Source organism: Diorhabda sublineata, chromosome 4, assembly GCF_026230105.1.
Source record: "Diorhabda sublineata isolate icDioSubl1.1 chromosome 4, icDioSubl1.1, whole genome shotgun sequence".
Lineage (NCBI taxonomy): Eukaryota > Metazoa > Arthropoda > Insecta > Coleoptera > Chrysomelidae > Diorhabda > Diorhabda sublineata.
The window spans coordinates 7,001,380-7,022,378 of record NC_079477.1 but is presented as its reverse complement, the minus strand read 5'-3'; the positions used below and the strand labels follow the sequence as shown (position 1 = coordinate 7,022,378).

General features: G+C 31.0%; 2 protein-coding genes across 3 annotated transcripts in view; one reads left to right on the top strand and one right to left on the bottom strand.

Moving 5' to 3' along the window:
* Positions 1-12,611, top strand: part of LOC130442440 (chondroitin sulfate N-acetylgalactosaminyltransferase 2) — a 296,816-nt gene extending 284,205 nt beyond the window's left edge. For both annotated transcript variants that reach the window (XM_056776551.1, XM_056776552.1), the window contains one exon: positions 3,660-12,611. In XM_056776551.1, the coding sequence (XP_056632529.1) occupies positions 3,660-3,872 (213 nt within the window). In that variant the 3' untranslated portion in view covers positions 3,873-12,611. The remainder of the gene's footprint in view (positions 1-3,659) is intronic.
* A 3,335-nt stretch (positions 12,612-15,946) lies between these two features.
* Positions 15,947-20,999, bottom strand: part of LOC130442871 (uncharacterized) — a 29,812-nt gene continuing 24,759 nt past the window's right edge. Inside the window, exon 4 of the mRNA XM_056777257.1 lies at positions 15,947-17,741. Within this exon, the coding sequence (XP_056633235.1) occupies positions 17,579-17,741 (163 nt within the window). The 3' untranslated portion in view covers positions 15,947-17,578. The remainder of the gene's footprint in view (positions 17,742-20,999) is intronic.

Sequence of the window (20,999 nt, the reverse complement as noted above, 5' to 3'; positions counted from 1 at the left end):
TACCACTCGAAAGATAAAAAAGGAATAAAGGAATTAGTCTTTGTTGCTGTCACTCAGTGCTCTCAATAATTCAAGATGTGTGTGTTTATTTCGAGTTGTTTAGATAATTCATGGTAATTATTGAACAAAGAGTACCTTTAATATCTGTGTGCTTCCTTTTTTGTAAGATTGATCTATATTTAGTTCGTTACTCTGGGAATTGCAGACTAATTTTTAGGGAGCAAGCTTTTCTTTGTAATTTTTACTCAGCTATTTTAGTTGATTTGACGAATAAATTGTGTGTATGAGTGTTATCAATGCTTTGTGGTCCAATAAATTGTCAGAATATAATTATTGAGCAAAAGTTCCTCGAAGTCGGTCATTCGAAAATGGAGGCTGATTCAGTATCCGACGAGCGCTATAGAATTTATTATTATTTAAAGGTTTATAGATCGGCTCGAAAAAAATCAAAATCGTTTGACGTAACCCACTTCAGCTATCCACAAGTTAGAACATTTCAATTTCTTCAAAAGCATTCGTCATGGTCACGGCAAATGCGGTGCAAAAATAAATGATATTCGAACTCTACCTTATATTCCGTGTGGTCATACTCAACTTACGAAAATTCACGAACATAAAAGAAAGATTACTGCCAGAAAGTTCGAAGATGTGCATTGTTTGAAAACATCGCTGTTTAAAGATTATCGAACCTCTCATGATAATTTACCCCACGATTAATATTAATAACTTTTTTTATGTTTCTATTATATGTCATAACCTGGTTATTTACTTTAATTCCCATTACCTGTTCTATAATTACGATTGCCTCTAAATAAAAAAGGACGAAGGGTCTATATTTTGTTTTCCTAAGAGATTTGCTGATTGTTTCGTTTTATGTTCGTTTATTCAAATTATTATCTTAAAAATTTCTCGCATTTTACTTTCCAAAACTAATAACTACAAAAAAATAGCGTATAAAACATGAAAATTAGTAACAGTTGAAAATTTTGTTGTTTTTAAGCACGATTTTATTAGCTTGACCTGTATAAGGATTTGTTTTTGAGCGTTAGAGCTTGTTTGCTATCCTAAATATAAAAAATATCAACTAAAAAACTGCTGAACCAGAACAACAAAGCATGAAGTAGTTTTAAAATGAATTGATTTTTGTTTTGGTGAATATTGATCACATTTCAATCTGGCACTTCTGACGAATCCACAGAAGAAAAACAAAATATAAAAGTTTATTTAAGAAGTTATAATGAAAAACCTAAAGTTTGGGTCAATGTTGATTCGGTTTTAGTCAAGCGAAAATTGATTTTCAAAATTTGGTAACACAAAAAGTAGTCAGTTGAGAGAAAATATACGGAATGAACGAAAAAACGGTTGATAAATTTAAAACGTAAACTCATAAGCTTCCCCAACGTTTCAGTATTGAATATACTATGCATAAATTATTATTGTTCACATAGATATGCAAATATCCTTACAATCCCTGCCTGTGTAATAAGAAAATAATACGAGTGTGTAGTTCTTTTGAAAGCGGTCGGCTATTAGACTGGTAACCATCGGTTGACCACGTGCTATCATTAGTTTCATTAACAACCTATTTGCCAAAAATGTATAACGACAAATTGTAGTGATGATAAGGCAAGAGCCACCAATGATTTCCACCGAAATTAAACATTGCTGAATTTTAAAAAAGAATAAAAATTTTATAGCGTACGACGAATACATTTAAATTGTAATAATTAATTATTCCTTCCTAAAACTCAACTAAACCTTTCGAATTATCATTATATTTAGTTTAAATGGCCCCTGATTTGATTATGCCTTAAGAAAACCCAATTTTGATAATATCTCAGATTATTCTAGATTTCATTAACAATTCCTAAATTTTTTCGTTATATTAGTACCATGAGAAACAGAAATCATAACTATAACAAATATTACGAGCATAGGACTTGCAAGAATCCATTGATAGAACGAAAGAGGGAAAGGTAAAAACAAAAATGGAAGATATGTCTATCTACAAAAACCTAAGAAGATTGCAAGGAATACAAGAAACAAAAATTCGAAGTCATGAAAATAGTTACAGCAAAAACAAAAATTACGAGCAGAGTTTAAAGAAAAACATTAGAATGCTTATGAGGGAAATTATTTTTTGAAGCAATGTGAAATTGAATTAAACGTCAAGTGACAAATTTATGATGTGAAAAATAGGGATGGACAAATTATAACGAAAGAAGAAGAAATCATGGTAAGAGAAAAATATTTGAAACAATTGTTGGAAGGAGCAAAAGTAGCACGCAAAGAAGAAGTGGAAAGAGAAAGAAAGAAACGTTTTAATGTTAAAAAATTGTTACAATTTGTAGACAAAAGCTTGTAAAAACAAATATAAATAGAACAATAGGAAGAGATTAAAAATATGAGGGCAGTAATAATACCAATAATAATACTGCCTAAAGTATGACTTGATAATAGATTGCCTAAAAAGTATGATGGATGAAGAAGATCAGAAAGAACAGAAGAAGAACTGAACAACAGATGTGATACCAGAAGATTGGTAAACTGGAAAAAGTCTAAAAATAGTGATTGCAAAAGCATTTGAACAAACACTTAATACAGCTTCAGACCAAATAGGGAGGTAATGGACGCGAACTCTATAATAAAAAAATTATCGGAGAAAACTTTAGGAGAATCAGGAGAGATGCACCTTCGTTTCATAAACCTCAAGAGGGCTTTTGATAAGAGAGACGGCAGCTACACAAGGAGATTCTTAAAAACAGAAAAGTGGACGAAACAACGTTGAACGAAATCAAAGAGCATATAAGAATACAACGATTGCTCTGAGAACAAGACACGATATATAAAAAACATTCAGGATAACGCAAGGACTAGAATCGTGGCATTCATTCAGTTTGTCAATCCAGATTTTTGTAATGCTTTGATACTAATCAGTATATACAGAATATAGGAATATATGATAAAAGCTTAAAGAGAAAGAGGAAGATAAATAAGAGGAAAATAAAGACAATAGTTATCATCATCAATTCGAGCTGTAAGTTGTTCTATCTATTTTCATTAAAATCTACTGGACTATAATTTGTTCGCAGTATTAAAGTATCAGGATTCACTTTTAGGGTGGATCAAAACAGGAAGAGGCACATACATCGATTATAAAATATTTATAGACGTGAACAGGAGAGAAATGATAATATACCGGATAAACTCAACAAAAATATCTTTAAGGGTGTTTTTTATCGAAAATCTTTTATTATGATATATATAGGATACAAAAAATCGTGATACAAGCTCATATTTATTATTATTATATCGAAAAAAATGTGCATGCGTTTGAAATTGATATTGTGAGGAAAATATGAGGTAAATATAGAAAGTTTGAGAAATAACATACAAATACGAAATCATTTTAAATTTTGTAATTATTAGAGTATTAATAGAAAAAGAAATTCGTTCTTGGCATGGTTTTAACATATAAAACCCCAGTTTAATCTTCCTTAAATATGTTAGAAGCATCAAAATGACAATATAATTTATGAAAGAAAAATTTCCATGTACACAATTTTCACATTCTGAATGTAAAGTTAGTACGTTTCAAATTTCCATGTTAAATTTATTGTACAAAGTACGAAATTCTAAAATTTAACCTTTGATTACAGGTTTGTTCGGGAACTCCAGGAGGTCAGAAGCTGTCAGCAGATCAATACAGAGCTTGTATTAGATCAAGAGCCCTAAACGAGGCTTCCCATGCTCAACTGGGATTCTTAGCATTCAGAGATGATATTGCTGCTAATAGTAGTCCATCAAAATACAGCCCCCATCAAATAAAGAGTCTCAAAACTCCCTCAAAGAGGCTGAAAATCCAAACATAGATTAAAAAGTATGTTTGACTTGAATTGTTTCGTTTTAGCTCGATCACGTAGAACATCTTATGATATGATGTTCCTTTAAGAATGAAATCATCATTTTAGAATTCCTGACTCTAGTTTTCAATGAGATTCATAGATAGTGAATATTTTGATATGCCGCATTTACTTCATTGATGGAGACAGAAGATTTTTCACCATTTAACACCTAGAATATATAAACAAAAATATTAACTGATCATAATTTTCTTAGACGTGGAGGACATGTTTTATATGAAATAGACAGTACTTTGGTGACTTATTACAAACGTCCTAGTGTAACAATGCATGTATGATACTGGCTTTATAACAATACCATCAAATTAACTGAATGGTAGTACAAAAAATCCCAATAACAGGCTAGTACGGTTGATTGGAATTATATGACCATAGATATCTCATCTTAACCAAAAACATTATTTTTTATTAAATGCTAGATGCTTATACAATAGATATATGTATAATTAATTGGAAGTGGTATAACATGCGACCTAAAAAATATTATATTTCTTACGCTTCCAAGTGTAATGCTTTGGAGTTCCGTGTTTTCTCACACTTCGAGAGATTGTAGAAGAAAATTTCGTCCTCTAAGTAGTTGGTTGCATCTTCTACAAATCCTACCATTCTCGTGCATCCATTGAGGTGAGACTATAACGACAAGACTCCTGTTTGTAGCCGTAAATTGTACTATTAGTCCAGGAAATGAAGCTCAAAAACTCCGCAATTTTTTCGTCCTTCATCGATTTGAACAAAAATTTGGGATTAGGCTCATTCCACCTTCTAGTTCATTTTCTATATTGTACCGTTATATGTTTTTTAAAAGTGAAAACTACCCCTAATTGTAAAACATGAAATTTTAAACCTAAACATGGATAGGTTAAATAAGGATTGTTTTATGCTATAGATACAATTGCATAATATTTCAACCCTTAAAAACTATCCTTAATAACATAACAATTTTTATTATAGGATTCAATTGATCTAAATAGAAAAAATTTATTAACACATACATTTACATCCATAGTCACGCATCACATACAATGAAATTTATAAATCTTGCTCATTAATTTTATCTTCATCGATGTCGTCTTCGTCCTCTTCAATTACTGGTAGACTATTATTGCAGTCTTCGCCGAAAAAAAGGGCGTTTACCGATTCTAGTAGAAAAAATGGAACGTGTAACGTATTTTAGCTGAATATATTATGTTATGTAGATTATTACGCTCCAAAGCGGGCTATTCGAGTTTTTAAAAAAAAAAAAGTTTGGTATTATAAACAAAGCTCCTTCATTTTTGGTGATAGAAAGTTTTTTCAAACATGATTTTGTAGGGTTTCTTAAGAGCTTCAAGATTATGTGAATGAAATTCTTTAATATTCCTCAATTTTTTGATTGAGTTGAGTTTAAAGAGCTCGGATAGAGTGGTGCTCGTTCGTAAATAGAGGTTTTTAACGGCTATATTTCGCCAAATATTCACTGTGTACTAAATCTACAAACAGGAAAATATTAGCAATTAAAAAAAATACGCATTTCAAATTAGTCAAACTTCTTGTGTGTATTTATAATACATATATAAAGAAAATTACAGATGGGTGAAGATGTATTTTTATTGGAGGGGGTACTGAGAGGGTTATTATTACTGATTTTTTCGTAGAACGTTTAGTTGGAACCGGCCTTATTTTCGCACAATTTTTATGTAAGACCTTTGGTGTAAGGACTTTCTTGTAAGCTCGAAATAAATACTTTGAAAAATATTCTATGAATTTTTCGTAAAAAATGCAAAGTTTTCTTGTTATTTGGCGTCGAATCTTTCAAATGATGCATTTAATGGAAATAACTAACCATAACTAACCAATAACATGCCGTATCTCGGTTCGTGTTAGTCGTAGAAAGAATATAAAAAAGGATTTTGTTTATTTTTTCAAAAGCTGCAATTTTGCTGCACAGTTTTTTTGATGAAAAGCAATCCACAAAAAAACTTCAAAAATGTCGATTTTTTCGTTAAAAAACTGTTACTCTCAACCGCAAATAACTCGAAAAATATTATTTTCAAGAAGAAAAAGTAAAGAACATTTTTTCTCGGAATAATTTTTCCATCGATTTCTGTATGTAAGTAAGGGAAAAATTTACTCCTCCGAGAAGGGATGGCAACAACCGCCAAGATTTTAATGTATGGAGGCATGATATAGAAAATGATCCTTGGGCTATTCCCTACCTTCAAGTAAATCCAGGCAGGATGAAGAAATTGCGAATCAAAATGCTTCATTTCCTGGACTAAATGGATACACAATTTGGTAATGGATATTCATAGTATTGTTGAGTCTAATGTACTAAAATAGATCACAAGTGCAAATTCTCATTTACGAGTAAATGCGATTATCAAAATTTATTTTTTGAAAACAATTTAACATAATCATAATAATATAACGGTTCTTTGAAATAACTCTTTTTAAATAAGAGTTACATAAAACAAAACATTGGTTATGGCAAATTTAATGAATATTTCTAATTCAATATCGATTTTCTAGCTAGAAATAAAAAAGCCAAAATACTTTTCAAGTCATAAGATTGAGTTCTACGAGATCTGGTTTACTTTTTTCATATTAATAGTCCTATTGCGATGTATGGAAAGGTGCTTACCTAATAGTGTTAGAAACGTATAGAGCATTTCAAACGAAATATTTATATTTTTCGAAGTATATTATAAAACATTTAATGAGTGGCAGATATGAGAAAGCAAGTCTTCAACTAAGAGCATTTTCTTCCGAAGCAATTATCATTTCTTCCAAAAACTTCCAAACTAGATTGTACTCGTAATAATGTGATTGAAAAATATGAATATTTCTTTAGAGAAAATTCATTACCATTACCATATCAATTAATATTTTGTTATAATTCGGCTCTAACCATACAACATCAATTTAACACTTTCTTTAAATAGGCACTAATAACCATGATACGGGTCTTAGATATTGTATCCAAGCCAAGCTTATTCGCCCATGAAAAATAGTCAAGACTCTTCCCCAGATATTCGCCCACAGTTAAAACATATATAACTGTTACGCAGATGAGGTGAACAAATAATATTAATATTATAAGAGACACCTTCGAAATAATTGAATTTACCAATAAAATAAAACCATTCACTATAACACAATTCTTCAAGTAAACAAAAATTGCTGTTTATGAAAAAAAAGTTCCAGCACTAATTTATTTATTGAAAAAAGTGATAAAATTTGAGTATTCAAGAGAAGACAACGAATACAGAGCAGTCAAAAATTATAAACTACCCAAACATACAAGGTGTTTCGGGACTTGATACAAAACATACAAGTAAATGACGTGGAAAGAATGCTGCGACATAGAAAGAATTTTCTCATACACCCCTACATTATACAGGCCTTTAGATAGTAGTATCACACCATTATTTTCACGTCATCTACTCACCTCCGATTTTTTTGCATCGTTCCGGGACACCCTGCATAATGGATAAAAACCCCACCCATTTTCTGTAATGTTATACAACTGGATGTGAACCACGTTAAATCCGAACACTTCCAATATAAACACTGATGAAATAATGAAGCGATTTATTATAATATTATGATACATTCAGAAACTTATATTCACGCAAAGATTTAGACCTGGCTTAGAGTCCTGGAACATCAGTATATGAAAGAGATGAGAAAGGAAAGGAAAACCAGTATGGTTGAAGCCTTCAACTGTAATTTAAGTTGTAGACTTGTTGATGTAGTGGTGTAGGTATTGGTGGCTAAGTTTATCTTCAACCGTCCTCCAACCCTGCAAGTGCAAAGCTGCCGAAACAAATTGAGACAAGACACGGTATTATTGCTGGGAACTACAAAAAAGGATAAAAAAACGTATGCTTCAGCATAATAGGTTAAAACTAATTATATTTTTCCAATATAATCGGATATAAATATGTTTCATTCTATTCGTTCGGTTGCCGAAATAATAGGAAGAAACGAATTTACACGGAAATTAATTTATTTAATTTGCTTCAAATAATTTTTTGACGAAAATTATATTTAAAGATTGTGGGAAAGCAATTTAGTGGGCACTACATATAAAAATCGAAGGTAAAGTGATATTAGAAAATTTACCATCGAAAATAAAAAATAGATTCATCCCAAGTTTATTAGTATGCGTTGTAGTAAAAGAAGAAGTTTTGATATCGAGAGTGAGCTTTTATTTTTTATTGAACTTTTCGGCTAGAAGCGGGAGATCGACAACAAATTAATTTCCTTAAGAACTTGGAGTGGCTATAACACCGAAGCGACTAATGCTCCACAATAATTAATTAACGAAATGGGAGAAACATATGCCGAAAAACACAACAGGCCGATCTGCAGCGGCGTTTTAAAAAATATTTCAGTCAGAAATGTTACATGTTAATATCCAGAAAATTACAGAAGAGTTCATAAAAGAAAGGAGAATCACTGAATTTTTGGTTTTTTTCCGATTTCATATAACCTGAGAATATTAATATTTGCCTGATTTTCCCTTAATCACTTGTTAACTTCACATATTCATATTTGGACTTATTTATTTTCAAAGATATAACGTTAGAATAGTTTATTAATGTTTTTTTTATTATCATATTTTTCTGTTTAATATGTTCTATTTATTGTCCTGTTTTATTTCGTGAAAAAATTTGAAATATAAAATTTAAAAACACACAGTAGTGTACTCTGGTGGATAATTATACGTCTCACATTCAGTAGAACTACCCAGGTAAGAACGAAATAGTAATTTACAATAATTGCCAGAAATCTTTATACAACTATAAGGTTTTTCGGAAGCTATGATCTGAGGACAGGTAGAACATCAGTTGATTGAGGATCCTAACCTGGAACCAGTTAACGAAAGTCGCGTTCAATTGTTGGAAATTTTAAATTTAAAACATGTGTCTAAACGTCAGAATTTTATTACTGTTTCATGCATTATATTCATTTATTTGCAAAATATATTATAAATTATCAAAGCTTTCCCAGCTCACAAGGAATTTGCACTAAAATTTAGTACTAATAAGCTATTTTTAAGCTGAAATACTGAAAGTATAATAACCGTAAATCTTTACCAGGGTAGAAAAGATCATATCATATGACTATCACTCGATTAATTCCGGGTTAGTTTCCGAAAACCTAGATCATGATCGAGTTAACCCGATCAAAGTTTCCGAAAAGTTCTATTGCCTTTCCACGTGGTTAACCGGGCAGCCAAAGCATAAAACACAGTGGTTGTGGCCACCAGATTTGATTAGTATATGTCTGGCTACATTGCATGTTGTTTGATAAAAAAAATTAAAAATATATTAATCGAATTTTTTTAACTATTACACCCTTGTGTGAAGTGTTCTATATTATTTGAAACACTATGTACCCAGTAGTTACTAAATTACTGAACTATTTGTGATTTTTACCTAGCCGAAATTCCAAGAACGTGATTTTAATTGTTATGTTTTGTTATTTATATCGACAGTTTAATTATTTATTGTTGAATTATTATGAAAAGATATTGCCCGTAAAAAATATTCACATACTTTTTCCCATTACCCGGCTATCTACAATAGAATAATGAGTAATCTGTTTCTCAAGTAGCGAATATGAGATTTAAATAAAAAATAATAGATAATATTACGAATGCAGTATCTTTCCTATGATAAAAATGTTGGATAGAACGACATCGAATCTCGATTTGAATAAGAAAAAACCATTTTTAGTGAAAATATTTTAGTCAAATGCTTATATTTATACTCAACTTCTAGAAGATAATTTACAAAGCTCGATCAATAAGAATATATCAATTAATTTTACAAGAAGAAAAAAATATTTTGTTATCCTTTTTCATATGAATTATAACAATTTTTCTTGAAAAATACTTAAAAAATATTAATATGTTTAGCGACCCCATACTTTATTACATTCTTGTATATGATTGGGCATCGTCGAAAGTAGGTAGTCGATATACTCGTGTCATTTTGACAGCCTATGGATGGTGGTACAAATCAGTCAGGCTTCTGTGCATCATATTTTACACATTTTCTATATTATTTAAATGTCTTGAGAAAATTCTTTAGCAATATGTGGACTTGAGTTAGGTTAGGTTAGGTTCATCAAGCCATGTGAGGTTAAGCCGCTTAAGATTTTCCAGATCTTTTTTGCGGAGTGGATGAATTCTCACTTCTTTTAACCACTTTGATCTGGACCTTCCCTGCGATTTTGCGTGATCTCCGCAGATGTCTTAGCTATCTCATTCTTCCTGTTTTTACTCATTCAACTTTATCTCCTTCTCTCATAAGTCTCATGATGTCTCTATTCATTTTTTAATTTTTGCTATTTTATCATGTAAGTACTACACGATACCTTCAACGTTTACGCCAAAATTAGTGTTCCAATTTACAGCTGAACATTGGAAAGAAGGATGGATTCAGTGCTGCAACTACATGATGCACTCAACGTTTGCGCTAACATTCACCTTCCAATGTTGGCTGAACATCAAACGCAGGCTGGAACATTACCTAAATTTACCTAAAGAAAAGAAAACATGGCAAAAAAGTGATGGCAACAGATCTATTTTTTTTAATTAACAGGAGGATACCGTATTTCATACAAAATACGTATCATTCACACTCAAGATGACAAGAAGTGTGTGTAGTTGTACTGTTGTTTCCAACTTTGTTCCAATGTTGGGTACTCCATTGACGCGGCGACTTTCCAAGGCCAATGTTCCAATACCAACGCTGGAAGAAAAACATTCGTCGAATGACCTGCTAGCTATGACCACAAAATGCTTCCAATCATACTAGCGTCTAAAGCTGCATGCATTGGACGTATCGTGTGGTATTGTTTCTTCACCGCACATTAGATCTTACGGCGATTTCTCAGTTTCTAGTTTCTTGACGCTTGGTGATATGCTTTAGTTTGTGTTTTTCATGTTCATCCACCTTCTTTTGCATACACAAAAATCATCCTCATTGTGAACGTCTTCAATCTAGATATTTTATTACATCACAAAACTAGAAGGATTTCCAATCAGTAATAATATCTGTATTATCTGTTTTCGTAAAGAGTTCTCTTCAAAAAAAATTTAAAAAACATGATTTCTGTAGAAATGGTTGGTATCTTGCCATATAGAAACGGAAATAAATAATAATATAATAAAAATTGAGATTTATATTGTTCTTTCTGAGTATAACACATCTAATGTGAATAAGTATCCTCTAAAATATACTCTTGGTATTTTCTAAGTAATTTTGAACGCTCAAAATTGTTCGCAGATTCATAATGAAACAGTATATTTCTGTTAATTTACTCAATGATCGAGCTCTGGAAAATGAATATATTTATTGCCATTATTTTATAGCGAAAAATATCTTTTCGTGTTTGAATCCAAATGCAATGACAATGTGTTTCATAAGTAAGTTTAGTTTGAGAGAATGATGAAATATTTTTGTATGTTTTCTCTCTCCTAAATAAAGATGGCCACGATGGAAATACCAACACTAATAAGAACGAAATGCGTTATTTTTCTACCGAATCAATGACGCCTTTTAGATTACATAAATATTAGAAAAATTTTCAGTTTATATTCTCTGAATCCAATATACCTAAGATAATTTCCATTTACATATCTCCAAATAAGACATTTGGATGGTAGTAGCAATTTTTTGGCATATTTATGCGTACAATTTATACTCAAAAAATACGGTGAGTTTTTTGTTGCAAATGAAGTGGGTAACATAGCCAGCAAACAGATCATCCCAGCATTTAATTCATAAATGGAAGCATTATTTGAAGGCTTATATCGGAATATCTTTTGTCTACTTGAGCCCCCCCCCCATATCATGAATGGTATCACATTCTTTCTCTTTTAGCACATATGAATGTTTTAGGAGAGAGCCAGAAGTCACGTAGTAGTAATTCGAGTGTGTAAAGTGGGTATAGACGCAAAGGAAGTCTTATTGCAATGAAGGAGAAACCGGTTGTTTAATTTTTCAGATCTATTCCTCTTCACATCGTTACATAAACATTCCAGTGACCAAACAAACAATTTTGTCCACTTTTTGAACTTTATCTTCAAGCCAAAGGACGTAATAGCCTTCAAGGACTGACTTCTAATTTTAAATCACATATTCTCCTTGTAATCCTTGTAAAAAGGTTTCAATAGATGAGCTCTAGCATTTCGTGAGCTACTTTGGTACTTCACTTCAACTACAAACAGAATTTGATACGTTGTTCAAGATCATTGGAGGTAAACACAAGCTAAGTAAAACGGCTATAGCAGCCGAATCAACTGGTTTCTTCTCGAGCACTAAATGATAAATGTCACTGGAAATCATCTCATATTCATCTCAACTTATACAACGAGCTCATTATTTAAATACTTACAACTGTAATTTACAATTTTTTTCCAGATATTTATTCAGCATAACGTGAACGTTAGTATAAAACACAGGTATATTTTTTGAATTCAAAGGGTTTGTTTGCTGAATCATAATTTGCAAAATTCACTCAACAAATTTTAGTTTGAAGCAAACAAACATTTGAAGATATTTTTCGCTAATTAACGAATGTATAAAATTGTTGAATAAATATGTAGATTGTGTGAGAGATTATTATATCACTACATAATCACAATGAAACTAGATAAAATGTAAGATGATTTTGTAAAATAAATTGTATAAATATACAGCTCTCTGATTCAATACTCCTATCATAAAAATACATCAGAGAAAGTTAAAATATTCAACTACGACTTTTCAGACCATATTGTGATTATTCACGATTGATTTTGATACGTAGAGACAAGATAAGATTTATTCCGATAATTCTGATAATTTTTTATATTGTTTCAACTTATAACGCATTTTATCACATAGGAAGTAGCAGATTGATAATTTTAAGGATGAAATTCCATGTACTCGTAGAAGCCTCCAAATCGGTCATTTTTTAATAATATTTTCAACGGTGATAAAATAATTTGATTGTTTTCAAATTTTAACACAACTTCATTGAATCTTGTTAGAATACAAAAAAAATAATTTTTATTTTTAATTCAAAATGTCGGCTCAGTATGATTTCTTGTAAGCTGTTTCTGACGCGAGGTGCTAAACTGCTCCAGATGTCACTTATCAACAATTGATCTGAAATACAAAAATGAAAGTTTTTCTTCTTTAGGACATATAAATGGAAAGGATCAACTTATAAAATTAGAAAAAAAAAAGTATAAAGTGAATTATAAAATAAGCCTTAAAAAAGTCAGAGTTTAGTACTAATTTGTTGACATTTTTGACCCCAAAAAAGTATTTTATCAACGCGAAATATATCAAATTTTAGGTTTATCCTTCCGATATTAAGTACAAGTGTTAATTCTAAAATATGGAATGGGTTAAAATGTAATAAAATTAACATTTTTATTTATACGAGTAACTTTATGTATATTTTTTTGGTATTTTGGTTTGTTAATCAAGTTTTTTAACATATTTGTTGGGATTATGGATTTGGTAATGGTGTATTTATAAAAAAAACACGTTATCAATTGGAGTTTCCGAGGTGTCTCCTTACAATGTTTAGGATCGGAGAGACCTGACTACTTACTACTTAGACTTCATATACTTGGGTTTGTATTATCGATTGTATATTTAAACTTAAACATCGTTTTATGACCTTTAGCTCGAAAACCTTTTTTTTTCTTTATTTTAGGAAATTCCATAATATATTCTCTAGCACGGTTAAAAATGTGTTCAACAGATGTTTGAAAATAGAAAACTTTACTTCCAATATTAATATAAAAGTAAATCTTAAAAGAGAGGGATTTTTGCATTCATATTCCCACAGTATTATTAATTACTTAATCTACTTTTTTACTGGGATGTACGTTCGGTGTAAACAGCATAGATTATAATTATTTTCACTTCTTTGGTTAAAAACTTCTCAAATATTTTGAGAGTATAACAGGTCCCTCGCAACTACCAATTGTAATTCCATCTTTTTGAAATGTTTCAACAGTTTGAGAAAGCGGTACTATAAGTATTTTATATTTTGATAAGATTTGTTCCATTTGTTAATAGATTGTAATATTTTTTGAAAGTGATTATTTTTTCTGAAATTATTTTGAATAGCTGTATAAAATCAGACAATTGAATCTCTAATCAAAGATCTTTTTTAAGAGATAACATCGATGGAGATGTTTCGTTTTTGATACAAAAATAATCCAAAATTAACCATTGGTATCATTAATTAGTATTCTATATTAACAATGTATATAAATATATCATCACTGATCTTGGAAATGGTTTTTGTTGTGAAACATCTTCAAAATTACATCCATTATTCATGAAAAGTGAAGGAGTGATGGAGAGTGCCTGTGGATCCGTCTACATTTCCCGATGAATATTCTCACTGAAACTGAGACATCACTTATTCAAAGTAATCCTTTTTAACCTTTTGAATTTTTAATTCTGCAGAGGTAAATGTTGATACAAGGAGTTCGAATTTTTCTTACATTCACGAGAAAAAGGCTATTGGCAAAGTGGTTGATTGTCAAATTTTGTAGACCTCCGAATAGAAATACTCAACATTTAACAGTTATAAAAATTAAAACAAAATAATTTAGTCTCCTAGAAATTTTTTCAATAATTTTAATAAATACTCCAGAAGCCTGTGTGAGCACTGAATCAAAAATTATGTTGACGTAGATCGTCTTAAAAGATCTTTGAAAAAAATATAATAATGTCTCTTTCCAAGAGTCACCATAGCAAATATTTGTAAAATCAACAAATATTATCCATACAAAGTTTGTTCATATGTAAGAAATGGAGAATAATAGACGGTTTGATATTTACTTATTGATACAAGGGAAATTTTAACTGATTAGCCAAAATTCACGTCAGTAATCTTCACAATTCGCGACCATTAGTCATTCTAAATAGACAATATGTTATGATATTTATTGAAATTTAGTGACAAGACCAAATATTTTCAACATTCCATATGTACTGAACGTTATATTTTTTGAAATGAAGTCTTTATTATTTATAAAGACAAATATAGATGCCTATTAGGAAATTACTGCAATATGACTAAAAATGAATTTAAAAAAATCATTAAATGTTTGATGGTGAACTAAACGAAGCTTAAGTAATCTTGAATAAACAACAAAATCAAAGTAGATGTCACGTTAATAGGCAAAATTGATCAACGAAAACCCCTCACTTAATAAAAGGAGAAGACAGCCAATAACTTTAAAAAGTTGATGTATAGGCAGGGATCACTTTAAAGAATATCCTCTTTATCATTGAATTATTATTCCGAACTGCTTTAAAATGATTTCATCGAAACTTTGGTAACTTTATATCCTTACCCAGGAAACCTTCAAGTTCCTGTATACACGATATGGTTCTAGTAAGATAGACTAACACCACAACTCGTCTCGCCAGATTTTTCACGTCGCATACAAGAATTGTCAAAAAAGATAAATTTCAAACAATACTATGATTGTGAATTATTATATTTTCTAAATTATAATAATTCACAAGCATAGTCTTGTCTGAAATTTATCTTTTTTGACAATTCTTGTATGCGACGTGAAAAATCTAATATCAGATAGATGTAGTTTAAGGTTCAGTTCCTGCAGCACTTTTTATAAATACTGAAATTTTTACATACATAATAATATAATAATTGAATAGAAATGATTTCCTCTCAATTGGGCATACTGTATATACAAGTTAATAAAAATAAAGCACATTATCCCAGGATTGATTTCAACTGTTGTTTTTAGGCCCTAAAATATTAAGATTAAGTCCATTGTGACTTAGTGATATGATATAACTACATCGACTCTATTTCCGTAACTCTGATAACCGGAAAATCAATCGGCTTATTGTAGATACCCAATTTCCTCTTCCCATTTTGTCGAAAATAGGCAAGAAATGAGTTCGGTTTCTGATGACATGTACCTCGGCTGCAACTAGTAACGTTAAAATAGGATAATAATAGGAAATAAATTACACATATTCGTCTAAAAATGTCTATTTTTATTCTGGAAGGGTACAAAATCAACTATCTAATAAGAATATAAGGGATTATTTTTACAAAAAGGCAGTAATGCGAGTGGTTTATCTGTTGAATATCCTAGAACGCATAGATATATTTATAAATAACTTTTCTGAAAACTACACAATATATTTTGTTCTATAAATAGTTATATTTACAACAAAAATTTGTTACATTCCACAAAAAATTAAATTGAATTTATAAAAAACAAATAGTTTTCCCTACTTTTCCTTTATTTACGAGACATATCCAGGAAATAAGTTTTCTGTTATCTTTCCATTAACTTATCAGTCATATAGCGTGGTAACTGTGGACAGATCTTATTATTTACCTTGACGGCTATGAATTTCGATCGCTGATAAAGTTCTTTACAGAAAGCATTAGGAAAATTAGGTCTGGGTACCAAAAATCATGAGAAAGCAGATAGTAGGTTACTGATATCTTCAGTTTTTTGAAATTCTTCAAATTATCCATGAAGAAGAGTCCATCGGGTAATCATCTCTCGTCAAAAATAATCTTATTGAGATTAGGAGGCATCGCGTGTTGGAAAACCATTACGACTACGAAACTTAGCAGCCATTTTCTGCAGATATCACAATTCTTGTTGCATGATATTGTCACGAAGCAACTTGTGTTCAACTAAATGGAAGCCGAATTATCTAAATATAAAAATTAACAGTTACGTGCAGCACTGATATTTCTGAATTGGACTTCTGATTTCACCTCGGAACCCAAGCAGCAGCTAATTCATTGGCGGTATAGTGGATCTCCGGTCAGAACGAAATGCAAACAGACGTTGTGGGTACAGAAGAGTATTCTGCCTATTGAGTTTCTTACACGATTCTGTAAATATAAATTGTGACGTCCAATTCATAACAACAAACGTTTAGTGCTTAATACAACTATTGTTCCCTTTCGTGACAGTGCTAGTCCGCATAAAGCTCGACGCCCAACAGCTATTTGACTGGGAGTTGTTTGATCAATAACTGTACAGCGCTGATCATGTTCCTAACTGTTCTCACGGTTTATTGGACCACAAGAAATTCCTATTATCAGGTGCGCATTTTGGCACCTTTGAAGACGTCTGTTACACGCTCAAGTAGTTTTTTCTAATAAACAAATCTAATTTCTGAATGTGCCTTTTTAATGCAATATGAATACCTCTTAATCTGTTATGATAAAACTAAAAAAAAATGGTTCGTCGAATGCGAATTCTAGTTAAGCTACTGGATTTTCAATATGAATTACTTGATATTCGCTGTTACTGATATTCAAAAAGTAGGGATGGCTAGAGATTTTAAATAATGACTATTCTTCGCCGAAAAATTGCATGATGAAATGTTGTTGTACTTAAATTTATTAAGTATTATCTATCAATTGATGAAAATGCCGATATACAAGCAATAATTCTTCATAAGGTATTAATGAGACGTAATTCAAAGTTAATTTTCATATAAAAAGACTTCTTACCTTTCTAATAAGAATAATTAAGAAATAATTTATATTTGCAATGGAATGAAAATATTCTGTTTACTTTATATAATTTCACACTTCGTTTATTTATATATTAAGTTAATTAATGAAAATCTAAACAATTATCCCGAATTCTCTTGTGGAGATTGTGTGCGTGGGTCTTCAGTTGGTGGCTTCAAGGTTGTAGATGATGGTCTACCATACAGATAACTTGTGGGTCTATAAGTATCATTGTAAGGATCTCTATTGTAAGGATCTTTACCGGTTGGTCTGTAATTTGGGTACCTGAAAAACAAAGTAAAATCAATTATAAGAGGATAGATTGAATGAAATACAGAAGAAATCAACAAACAGACAAAAATGACAGAATAATAATGATAAAAAGAAAGAAAAATCAGTAAGTAACTATGGGTGGAAAACGGCCGAGGCTATTAGGTTTTAGCTGATTGACTCAGAGGTGGAGCGACCCTTCATCGAGCTTAGTTTAAATTAGAACTTCATTCCAATCTGGTGGGAAGATATGAAGTTTTTCTTCACCAATCTCAATAATGAAATGAACCTTCAAGATACCTTTAACATTCCCCATGAATCTAGCTATACTTATAATAAAGTTATCAATATTCTCCTGGAGTATATCATTCCATTTTTCCTTAATCTCAAGAACCTTGAGAGTTTACTCTGAATGTACAAAATAAGCTAATGAAAGCATTTTTTGAAAGTAAAATTATTTCTATCAATAACTTGATAAGGGAAATTAATTTTTAACGCTACCATACTTCTAATATATTAATGAGAGATCAAAAATGGAAGAAGATAAGAAAAGTGGAAAAAACCAAACAATATTTGAATGGACTAGAAATGGAGACCAATTTTCCACCATTAGTTGAAGCGTTAGTAGTTCTTTCAGACATCAAAGAAGATAAGGAATAATGAATCATGGCAGCTCTACTAGAAGTCCATATATTCTTTATTCTAAGGACAGTAATCAACAACAAGGCAACTCATTGAAGAAGCAAATAAAATTGATTTTATTAAAAGCTTCATTTACAATTATGAATTTTAAAACTTTATCCTGGATTCTTCATTCATCCAACACAGTGGTAAAATATGTGGCAAGCATTGTAGAAATTACAACCATCACAATAAATACAGTTCAAGGTTATTAAAGAACACATGTGCACGTGTTCTACAAATTTATTACTCCCATATAGAAAAAACTAATGAAATTTGGTAAAATTCGTAGGCAGAGCTGCAAATCATAAGAAGCTGATTATGCGTAACGTGTGTATTCAACCAAGTGCCGCCGCTTTGACACAAATACTTATTCTACCAAATGAAGAACATTGAAAGGATAATGCCAAGACTAAGAATTAAAAATTAAGGGTCTCTTTATTCTAGGTATGTCACATAATTTAGTTTCTGGACAAAATTATTAAGGAGAGACTTCTGTGGGAGTTTTAAAACCGTCTAAAGCAGAGAGAAAAGCCGACGATAATTAAGTAACAGTTTTATTATCACACAGAAAATTGTTCATGTGTACTGATAAACATAGAAATGATAAGGGCGATTGAAATGAAGACTGTAAGCTAATCTACTGAACGTAATATACGGAGTAAACCTTAGAAATTAAATGAGAAATCAGGATATTAGAGAATTAGAAACTCAGGATATGGTAAGGTGAGTTGTCGAAAGAAAGAAACAGATGGTCAACAGAAAAGTTAACGCATAGAGATTACTAGGGGCTCCATCAAAAATATGGTATGACTGCTGGAGCTAAGCGTTTCACTAGAAGTTAGATATTAGACATTATAAAGTACATTGAGCTGTTAATAGAAAAAGTAGGAGGAAAAACATTAAAAAATAGCAACGTTTGAAACGCTGTATTAAATTCTATAAACTGGTAATGGATTAGGCCGATTCGTCCAGTAGGGCACAAAATTAATAGAATGATAATCAATAGCATTCAAATTTCCTATTAAATCAATCTCACCTTACTATAACAAAATCAATAAATAGAAACAAATAAATTATTATTGTTATATATATTCAACGCATCAAAAGTTCGATGAAAATATTTTTTCCGTTGATTCGAATGAATTTACAATTTTGTTCCGGCCACTGATTGTCATAACAAAAAAACATATCGCCCATTCCAATTAAGCGTACCTTTAAAAAAACGTAATTTATTAGGCAATAATTACTCCATAGCATTGTTCGGATATAATATCCTGCAACATGATAAAAGAAAATATAGATAAAAACACAAACAATGGTTCGTCTCCATGTTAAACGTGAAACATTTTTGTAATCGTATGAAATGACCGGAAAGTCATTAGCACACCAAAATGTTGTTACCAGGTCAGTCTTGGGTGCGACCAGTTTATTGCAAGGAAATTATATTATGCAATTTTCTGGAAAATTGAGTAACTATATGTTATTATCCATATTAAAATTTCGTGTAAATTTCTAACCCATTTGGTGATGAACGTTCTTTATCAAAAGCTGTGTTTGATGCGAATTTTCACGTGAAACAAATAATATCCACCCTTTTCACCTGATTTGGCCATGTGTAATTTCTGGTTATTTTTTAACGTAAAGAAACATTACCGTTGTTTCACGTCAAGATGAGACAGATAAAGCAATTAATCAATTTACAACTCTGAGAATTTCTGGGACGTTTTCTTTTCAACAGGGAAGTGGCATGTTTCTAAATCAGATTAATGAGGTTATTTTGGAAAGAGTAAGGTCTTTTGGCGACTGAAAACTCGCATATCAGAAGCATCTTTGAGGTAGGCTCGTTGTAATGATAAAGCAGACGATCGAATAGTAAAAAGACCTATTTGTACGAATACGTTTGTCCATTTTTGACAAAAAATCAAATGTTTTTGAAGCTGAAGGGCCTCAAATTCGAAAATATTTTTCAACGAATGTTCTGCTTCCAACATTGGAAGGTTGACCATGAAAAGTCAGTGTTTTCGACCCCCGTCAAAGGAGTACCTAGCATTGGACCAAATTTGGAACCAATAATTGTTGTACAAATCTTGCGCGCGAATGCTACGTGTTTTGTATAAAAAACTTAAGTTACTAGTCACTATTGCATGCTGTTGACAATTTATTGCGACGTTTACTTTTCTTTAGTAAGTTTATGTAACCAGTTTTCGTCCAATATTCAGCCAACGTTAGAAGGTGAATATTGGCGCAAACATTGGACGCATCGTGTAGTCCCAGCTGTAATCCAATAGACACGATAAACATGTTACTCTTTATCACAACACAGTGTATAAGAAATATTAATTGAAACAAAAGCAGCGTAAATAATTAAAACTCATTCAGTATATACAATAATTTTCGTATATAACGTAATTCTTTTACTATACAAGTATGAGAAGATGAATGTTTCTCGTATATTATCAATGTTATACTGTTGTGATTGACCGGATGACAAAAAAACCGACCGGTTATATATAAATATGGATCGTAGTTGTAAAAGCTTTACCGATTCCGTACAATAAGTTGATTATGATAAATTCAGGATTCAGCGAG